The following is a 10,197-nucleotide window of genomic DNA, read 5'->3' on the forward strand; positions in this document are numbered from 1 at the left end:
ATTCCCGACACAAATGAAAATAGCTAAAGTAACACCATTGTTCAAAAATGGTGATGAACACCAATTTACAAATTATAGGCCTGTCTCTCTACTTTCTCAATTTTCAAAAATACTGGAAAAGGTTTTTATTAATAGACTTGACAAATTTGTAGACAAACACAAAATAATAACGGATAGTCAGTATGGTTTCAGATCAAATAGATCAACATCATTGGCATTAATAGAATTGATCGAAAATATCACTAACAGTATAGATAAAAGACAATGTATAGCTAGTATATTCATCGACTTAAAAAAAAGCTTTTGATACAATAAATCATGAAATATTACTCGATAAATTGGAGTATTATGGCATTAGAGGAGTGGTGTTAGAGTGGGTAAAGAGTTATTTGAGAGACAGGAAGCAATTTGTGAAAATGGGGGAACATCAATCAGAGTGTGTGGACATTGTTTGTGGAGTTCCACAGGGGTCAGTATTGGGACCAAAGCTGTTTATCCTCTATATCAACGACATATGTAGAACATCAGATATATTACAGTTTATTCTATTTGCAGATGATACAAATATTTTTTGTGCTGGAGAGAACTTACAGCAGCTTTTGGAAATTGTAACACAAGAAATGATTAAACTGAAAACATGGTTTGATAAAAATAAGTTATCACTAAATTTGGAAAAAAACGACATTTATGTTATTCGGAAATTATAAAAAAGATGCCGAAGCAAAGTTATTAGTAAATAATGTCGAAATAGAGCAAGTTTTGGATACAAAATTTCTGGGTGTGATAATAGATAACAAAATCTGCTGGAAATCTCATATAAAGTATTTACAAGCTAAACTGTCAAGAAGTGTCTCCATACTGAGTAAAGTTAAATATTTTTTGCCTTCCAAATCACTCCGGGTACTTTACTGTTCACTTATATTGCCATATTTGGAATACTGTGTGGAAATTTGGGGAAACACATATAAAACTTCACTTCAACCAATATGTAAAATTAAAAAAAAAGCAATCAGGATAATTAGTAAAGCAGGATTTAGAGACCATACAAACACCATGTTTTTGAAATTTAAAATATTGAAGTTTATGGATCTTATAAAATACAAAACGGCAAAAATTATGTATAAAGCTAGATACAATATGTTACCAAGAAATATACAGAGGATGTTCTATGACAGAGAAGGAGACTATGAACTAAGGGGTAAGTTGAATCTGAAGATACTTAAAGCACGGACAAATGTTAAAACTTTTTGTGTAACTATTAATGGAGTAAAACTGTGGAATAGCTTTACTGCAGAATTACAGCAATGCTCAGGAATTGGCAAGTTCATAAAGACACTTCGAAAATTACTCTTGGAAGGATATGATATTGAAGAAGACAATCACCGATTGTATGTATAAATATGTCAACTCGTATTGAAATTATAAATATCGTGCCAGCCTTGTTGATATAAGTTTTCTTGTGTATTGTGTGGAGTATGTGATGAGGAGAATTAGGTAAATATGTGGGATTAATAAGATGTTGAGCAGGGGTAGGAGTTAATAAGTATGTGCATACTTCTTCCTACTCCTTTTCAGACCAAACAACTGTTATCTCATGTTAGACGAATGTGTTTTATTTTATTATATTTCTTTCTTGTTTGTCTGTACAAATACGAATATGTGTGTATATCTACACACATATTCGTATTCGTAAATGAAAATACATGTAGACGAGTATATATTGGTTTTTTTTGTTTGTTTTATTATGTCTGAAATAAATAAAGATACAAATACAAATGTTATATTTGTAAAACAATTTCAGAAACAACAGAGCACATGTTCTATGGATGTGTGACAATCCAGAATTTATGGAAATCTCTCCATGTCCTAATATTGTCCCAGTATGGATATATTGATTTTTGGTCTTTTCAAAATATTCAAATTGGAGTAATCCTTAAGGACAAAAATAGTGAGCTTTTAGTTAACAAAGTATTACATACATAAATGCCGATATGCTAAATCCCCCCCTTCATGGCCTGCTCTTAAAAACGACCTCTCCCTGTTCCGTAAATCTCTTAAGCTAATAAATAAGCCCTAAGCAATCAAATTGCATAGATTTATACAAGAGTTTGATTTTTCTTAGCCCCTTATTTAAGTTATGAGTCTTGTTTATGGAACCTCACTTTTAGAGATTTTATGATCCCCCTTGTCGTCTTTATTTCTGTTCCTTGTTTTTCATTCTTTTTTATTGTTATTTATTTTTGTATTGGTTATTCATCTTTTTATATTATTATTATGTAGCTGTGTGGATATGGATGTGTATGTATGCATGTGTATATGCATATATATGTATATATATGTGTGTGTATGTATGTATGTTTACTTTCAGTTATTGTCGATTTCATCGTGGTGTACAGGAGATGTGATTCTGTTCTGATTGATTTAATATGGCGCTTGTCTCTTTGAGATTGTCATTGTTCTGAATAAAGTTCATTAAAAAAAAAAATCCCACTTGTGGAGGCTGCCATCTTGCATTTTTGGAGCCAGAGTCTGCGCAGTAGTGATTTGAGGTGGAGGACTGTGTCTTTTTTTTTTTTTTTTGTGGAGCGACTGTGTCACGCTCCCGTCCACACACCCGCTGGACGGCAAAGCGAACACGCCCCTCTACACTTACGTAGCCCGGCTGCTCCAATTTATCTGCTGACGGATTTGCAATGCAATCACCAGCATCGAGACTGACGGAGTGTGTTTGAGATAACCTCACACGTGTCACAGGTGGCGTTTTTTTGCTGGTTTGTCGGTAGCAGCTCCAGAAACGCAAGACTGCCACACATCTGTTCGACCGACGCCAGTTGATCTGAACGCCAGCTGATCTGGAACACCGCACATCGCTAACAATCATATGGCACATTTACTTCAGAGGAAAGTTTAGACGGCACTCATCATCAGAAAGGTTGCCGACCCCTGGTTTAAACACACACACATGATCGGTGATCAAACCAGCTGAAAGTGCGGGATCCGCCCTGCAAGGAGGCCGCGGGGACGAGCTTCATCACACGAACGAGCTTGATGAACGTGAACATTTGCGGTTAAAAACACCTCTGTGTGTGTGTGTGTGTTTCTTACCGAGTAAGAGGAGCACGATTATCATCATCTTCATCCTCGGTAACAGTTTCGTTATAGCTGATCCTCACCGACCGCTCCCAGACACAGATCCGTTGCTCTGAACAAGATGGCGAACGAAGAAGCACCGACTTTCGATTCTACCGGAAGTCTCCTCCTCCCTGAGAACCTTCATAATAAAAGCTCTTTGCAGTGTTGAAGAAAGATAAAGGGAAAGATGGAAGAAATAAAGAGTGATGTGCAGGTCAGAGGCTGTAACATTCACAGACTGTACGAAGGTTAAAGATGATCCAATAAAAGAATAAAGCTCTTCATTACAAAGAGAAAGGAGTGAAACACGCCTCCTCCTGTCTGCCTGTGAACTGAGCCCACACACTGGACTCTGTGTCACTGATACAGGTGCTGACTGTGGGCTCATACCACATTCATGTTTCTAGCATCTAATCATTTCACCTTAAACACATACAACACAAAAATGTGAAGTACACACTCTGAGGTACTGTGGTCCCTCGCTATAACGTAATTCACCTTTCGCGGCCTCGCTGTATCGCGGGATTTTTTGTGGCAATTTTGCTGTTTTTTTCGGGTTTTTTTTTTTTACAGTTGTGAGTAGAATAAAAGAACAATTAGAATATGATGTGCTTGGACAATAGGGTTCGGCTGCAGATCAGAAGAACAGGAAATGATTCGTAAGTGTGTGTCTTGTTAGGATGACTTGATCAACCCCTGTTTAAAGGACAATTGTGAACTTTTATTCTCAAAGCATTTCATGTGGCTTTAAAGCTGTCAAGTATGAGATTAAGCTGCTGAACCTGACCTCTGACATGCCAGAGCAGGTAGTTTAGCCAAACTTTGGTGTGTAACTGTGCAGAGTGAGGAATTTATTGACAGTGGGGGTCTGCCTGTCATAAAATGAGGAGTAAGAGCTGCCTCAGTAAGATACCCCCCAAGATCCACTTGGTGCTTGCTGTGACTGCATGTAGTGGGATCTCCCAGTGTGCATAGAGATTGACAGACCACGTGACTTTCGCGCACTGCATGCCGGTAACTCGTGGCAAAACAATCCAAGCGCCGCATCAAATGCACGCATTTGCAGCTGTAAATTATCTCTTTATGTCCAGAATGGGCCGACGCAATCTCTTTCTTTTCAGTTTGTACTAATATACAGTGTCAGAACCAATACAAATAAAGTAAGTGTTGCACAAGTCTTTCATCAGGACTGTCTTTATTTATAACTGACAACAGTGTTACATGTTACTATTGAAGCTTACAGGACAAAGGCAAAATAGTATACCGTTGTGCATTATTTGCTGATTTGTATAAAAAAACAGCTGCACAACAAAACAATAACAACCACAACAAACAATTGATACAACAAATTGGAAAACAGTTATTCATCACTTGCATGCTTCACAACAACACTTGGGCACATATTTGTGAGTGCACATGACACTATCTTATCCAGCAAAGTCATGTTCTCACCTTCACATGGCACCACAAAACCTAAATGGATGGTGTCATTTAGGATAGTGTACTTGGACCGTAGACAGCCTATAACGCGTTCAACATGGATCCTGACATGTGCCAGTTTTCGTGTGTCCTCCACATCTTTTGCTTGTAGCTGACTACAATCCTGTGTAAATGCTGGGATTTTTAAAGTGGCACCCATTAGGGCAACACTTTCCTTGATATCAAAACCCCAGCCAGCGAGCACTGTGTCCCCAGGTGACAGCTTCTGTAGAAAGCCAGATGTTTCAGCTATTCATTTATTGCTGGTACGCCCTCCCCATCCTTTAGAAATGAAAGAGATGGTCCCTTGTGGTGTGATGCCAATGAGATATTTCATTGTGTGTCTACTTTTGTATGTGGAATACGTCTCCGCCATGGCGCGTAAATTTTGTGCTCTCTCTATGAACAGTTCAAAACAGTCAATAATAACTGTCACCCGGTCACCAAACATCTCAACATACTGGTGTGGCATACTGGCCTGTATGCAATGTCTTCCCAGCCAGTGCACCAGTGGACTGAGGTGAGCGTATAGCACATTTACAGTAATGTTAAATACATTGGATGTGGTTGTCCGGCTAATATCAAAGATATGCAATATGTGCAATTGGAAGGTTGAGTCTTAAACGCATGAGAGACAACAAGAGCATCTGAAACTGGGAAATGTTCCTGTCAGTGTCTGGCAAGCTCGGGCTGATTTGTTGTAGCACCCCCATTAATAAAGCAAAAGAAGGCAGCCCTGTGTAGAATTTAACTTTAGAGTTGTTATCTTTCAAGAATTCCATGTCTAATTTCCTTTTGGACAGTTCTTTTTGTAATATTAGGTTTTCTTCCTGCAGGTGTGCTATTTCTTGTAACCTTAGAGAACACATTTTACAGTCCTGCAGATCTTCATCCTCGTGCTGTGGAGTTATCTGCTGTGGTTGGATCTCAGCTGTAGTTTCCGTAGTGTCAGGTGCTGAAAAACACAAATGCATACAGACAAAGACAAGATCATTTTATGTGCAAAAACAAGACACAGCACCTAATGTGGAAATAGTGGAAAAAATTTATGTACACAGACAATTTTACCTGCATGGATTTCGCCTGGATGAGCCGTCTCTGACCCAGAGGAACACGAGACTTTTCGTGGCTCTTTTGATTTCAATCTCTGTCTTAACCGATCAAATCTCTCTGTGGTGGAAGCTTGAGACTCTCTGTGGCCCAGTTTGAGAGAGGGTGCCCAGTCTGGATCGCATTCCAGCATTTCGTAGGCTGGTTTGCCTACAAAACACAGCTAACATTACACACAGCCACAATAAACAAAGGACCATAGCGCGATGATTTCTGTTCAGCGCCATATAAGAAGTATTAACTACTACAAAACACTTACCTTTGTGGAAATGCGTGGAGCAGACTAACATGTGAGGTGGAGTGTTCTCGAACGTTATATTAGGTCTTCGGATAGCGGCAATCCAGGCCATCCGTCGCCTCTTCTTGACTTCGGAGACATGGCTTGGACAATTTCTGCTCCACGCCGGAATCCGATAAAAACCAATCACTTTACCCGTCGGCTTCACGCAGCTGTTGCTCGCCCGGCTTGTGCAGTTAATAATACAACAGCTTCTTGCCATTTTTGGTTTCTTTTTATCGCTGTGTAACTGATTTCAATTGAAAGCCTGCGTGCGCTAGTAGCTCTTGCCACGAGTGCCCACAATCCTTTACGGTTTTCCCCTTGAATGACGTCACATTTTCAATCTCTATTGGTAATAAAGCTTTGATGAAAAATACTCCAGCCTCATCTGACTCTTCCTCTCCAGCTGGGATATCACACAGATCAGTGAGGTCAAGAAGAAGTGAACCTTCTCAGCTTGTCAAATGTACATAAATCTTTGATCCCTCGCAGTGTGACTCTGAAGTTGATTTCATTGTATTGTATAAAACCCCTGTGATTTGTGCATATAGACTGTTCCACAGACCCCCTCTAACCACTGCTAAGATGGTACATTCCTCCCATCCTTTGTTTGTGTTTGCGCTGGTTCACCGTGATAGCGCTGGTGGAGCTGGGCTGTTGTACTGAACATGTGTAGTGCGTGTGCGTGAATGATAAGTAAGTGCCTTGTATTTGTTTGTTCTATGGTTGTAACTTATCATACACTTGCCTATGTACATTGTGTGATGCTTTTATAGAGTTTTCCAGCGGTTTGTGTAGCCACGAGACACTGTATATTCACGCTGATTTGACCAAAATGGCGCTACCCTTGTGAACTGAGCTGCCCAAAGTAAAGATGGAGTCTATCCCTGTTCAGCAGCCCATTTGTGTCCACCAGGGGGTGGTGTTTAGTCATTTCTGTTCAACCCTTTCTGTATTATTTAGACCAGTTTGGTCAACTTTAATTGTTTGTTAATTGTAATTTCTGTTATTTTACAGAACCACACACACATACATATACTCACACGAATTTACTCCTGGAGATGTTTTGGATTAAAGGAACCTTAATTCTCATTGCTGTGGACCCTCTCTTTCATCATATAAGTCACCTGTGCCTTCTGACCGAGGATAGGAAAATCCTGCTGTAATTTGCCAGTTTATTAAGCACACACATGTCCAGTTCAGTATAATGTTGGACATGTTTCTACCAAGGTTTGAACTTTGTGTATAAATTCAACCGGTGTGATTCTGCGTTGTGTCTGATAAAAAAGGTAAAAGAAAGAAAGACCTCCAAGTAAATAATTTGCCCACTCCAGCTCCTCTCCCACAGGGGAATTGTAGAAAAACACCAGGACACCTGTATGGCGATACACCCTCCTGGGAAGAGCTGAGGAGAGCCCCAATCGAGAGGTCACCCATCAGCCACGGAGCAGAGGCCAGAGGGGGTTGCAGTGACGTTCCCGCGGGCTCTGTCGGCAGCCAGCTGTGCCAGAGAGGACCGAGCCTCAGGCCCAGGTGCTGAAGGGCATCCCACCCCACGGAAGGGGCCCAACCAGACCACAGGTGCCAGGCCCCGCCAATCGGCCACCAGGAGTGACACCAATGTCTGAAGGCATCAGCCACCGGCAGGGAGTGTGGTGAGAAGAGATAGGTCTCCATACGTCGGAGAGCCTGAGATGTTCCCAGAGAGGTTGAGTCTAACACCCAACCTGACATATATAGACACAGACGAACAGGCACACGCGGACACAGACGTGCATTCCCACCCCATATGAAAAACCAAATACTCGGCACTCACCCGACGTGGAGGAGACTCTGGGGTGAAGGAAAGCAGACCGCCTCCTTATCTGCAGTAGCAGGGAGGCCCCGCATCCCAGACCCCAGTCTGACGACCAACACCTCCTCCCAGCCCCCCAGCACTGACGGCTAACAGAACCGGGGTGAGTGAAGACCCCAAACCTTCCTCCGCCCGCTCATATGTAGTGTTGCTGTGTGCTGTTCTAAAGTGTATTTAAAACTCAGGAGAGCACGGTTCCTGCTTCCTCTCAGAGAGCAGCACGGCTCCTCCCGAAAACCCTTAGTGTCTAAATGCATTTAAAATTGAGGGTAGGGCACCAGCGCCAGAGAATACACAGAACGTCCTCTGGACGCCGTATAACGTGTCCACCCCCAAGGCCCTATAAGTAGGGATGGGTACCGGTGTCCGGTGCCATGATGGCACCGGTTCTGACATAAACGGTAGTAACCAGACCGAAAAGCAGCGCACATTTCGGTGCTTTATTTTGGTGCTTTTTTTTTCCTGAGCTGTGATACACTTCTAGCCAATCATTTTACGTTTCCGAGGATAGTAGGCGGGGCCAGGTACGTCTGTTCTTTTAGAGCAGAGCTACAGATTAAAAATGCCCAAAGCGAAGCGGTCAAAAGTCTTTATTCAGAACAATAACAATCTCAAAGAGACAAGCCACATATTAAATCAATCAGAACAGAATCACATCTCCTGTACACCACGATGAAATCGACAATAACTGAAAATAAACATACATACACACACACACATATATACATATATATGCATATACACATGCATACATACACATCCATATTCACACATCTACATAATAATAATATAAAAAGATGAATAACCAATACAAAAATAAATAACAATAAAAAAAGAATGAAAAACAAGGAACAGAAATAAAGAAGACAAGGGGGATCATAAAATCTCTAAAATTGAGGTTCCATAAACAAGACTCATAACTTAAATAAGGGGCTAAGAAAAATCAAACTCTTGTATAAATCTATGCAATTTGATTGCTTAGGGCTTATTTATTAGCTTAAGAGATTTACGGAACAGGGAGAGGTCGTTTTTAAGAGCAGGCCATGAAGGGGGGGATTTAGCATATCGGCATTTATGTATGTAATACTTTGTTAACTAAAAGCTCACTATTTTTGTCCTTAAGGATTACTCCAATTTGAATATTTTGAAAAGACCAAAAATCAATATATCCATACTGGGACAATATTAGGACATGGAGAGATTTCCATAAATTCTGGATTGTCACACATCCATAGAACATGTGCTCTGTTGTTTCCGAAGTTGTTTTACAAATATAACATTTGTATTTGTATCTTTATTTATTTCAGACATAATAAAACAAACAAAAAAAACCAATATATACTCGTCTACATGTATTTTCATTTACGAATACGAATATGTGTGTAGATATACACACATATTCGTATTTGTACAGACAAACAAGAAAGAAATATAATAAAATAAAACACATTCGTCTAACATGAGATAACAGTTGTTTGGTCTGAAAAGGAGTAGGAAGAAGTATGCACATACTTATTAACTCCTACCCCTGCTCAACATCTTATTAATCCCACATATTTACCTAATTCTCCTCATCACATACTCCACACAATACACAAGAAAACTTATATCAACAAGGCTGGCACGATATTTATAATTTCAATACGAGTTGACATATTTATACATACAATCGGTGATTGTCTTCTTCAATATCATATCCTTCCAAGAGTAATTTTCGAAGTGTCTTTATGAACTTGCCAATTCCTGAGCATTGCTGTAATTCTGCAGTAAAGCTATTCCACAGTTTTACTCCATTAATAGTTACACAAAAAGTTTTAACATTTGTCCGTGCTTTAAGTATCTTCAGATTCAACTTACCCCTTAGTTCATAGTCTCCTTCTCTGTCATAGAACATCCTCTGTATATTTCTTGGTAACATATTGTATCTAGCTTTATACATAATTTTTGCCGTTTTGTATTTTATAAGATCCATAAACTTCAATATTTTAAATTTCAAAAACATGGTGTTTGTATGGTCTCTATATCCAGCTTTACTAATCATCCTGATTGCTTTTTTTTTAATTTTACATATTGGTTGAAGTGAAGTTTTATATGTGTTTCCCCAAATTTCCGCACAGTATTCCAAATATGGCAATATAAGTGAACAGTAAAGTACCCGGAGTGATTTGGAAGGCAAAAAATATTTAACTTTACTCAGTATGGAGACACTTCTTGACAGTTTAGCTTGTAAACACTTTATATGAGGTTTCCAGCAGATTTTGTTATCTATTATCACACCCAGAAATTTTGTATCCAAAACTTGCTCTATTTCGACATTATTTACTAATAACTTTGCTTCGGC

The 10,197-nt window shown here is 39.6% G+C and overlaps 1 protein-coding gene across 1 annotated transcript; it reads right to left on the reverse strand.

Annotated features, from left to right (window-relative positions):
- Positions 1 to 4,472: 4,472 nt before the first annotated feature.
- Positions 4,473 to 6,189, reverse strand: LOC113013563 (uncharacterized). Its single transcript, XM_026154577.1, has 3 exons — positions 5,981 to 6,189; positions 5,680 to 5,871; positions 4,473 to 5,566 (listed from the first exon to the last, which is right to left on the reverse strand). Exons 1-3 carry the CDS (start codon positions 6,069 to 6,071, stop codon positions 5,193 to 5,195), a joined length of 657 nt encoding a protein of 218 aa, XP_026010362.1. The 5' UTR covers positions 6,072 to 6,189; the 3' UTR covers positions 4,473 to 5,192.
- Positions 6,190 to 10,197: the final 4,008 nt, after the last annotated feature.

The sequence above is a fragment of the Astatotilapia calliptera genome, chromosome 3 (genome assembly GCF_900246225.1).
Source record: "Astatotilapia calliptera chromosome 3, fAstCal1.2, whole genome shotgun sequence".
Lineage (NCBI taxonomy): Eukaryota > Metazoa > Chordata > Actinopteri > Cichliformes > Cichlidae > Astatotilapia > Astatotilapia calliptera.

Bases quoted from the DNA above. Each gene is read 5' to 3' on its own strand.
- LOC113013563 (XM_026154577.1), bottom strand. From the start codon at position 6,071: ATGGCCTGGATTGCCGCTATCCGAAGACCTAATATAACGTTCGAGAAC. The intron at 5,872-5,980 runs GTAAGTGTTTTG...TGTGTTTTGTAG, and splicing joins CTCCACGCATTTCCACAAAG to GCAAACCAGCCTACGAAATG. The intron at 5,567-5,679 runs GTAAAATTGTCT...TGTGTTTTTCAG, and splicing joins TCCAGGCGAAATCCATGCAG to CACCTGACACTACGGAAACT.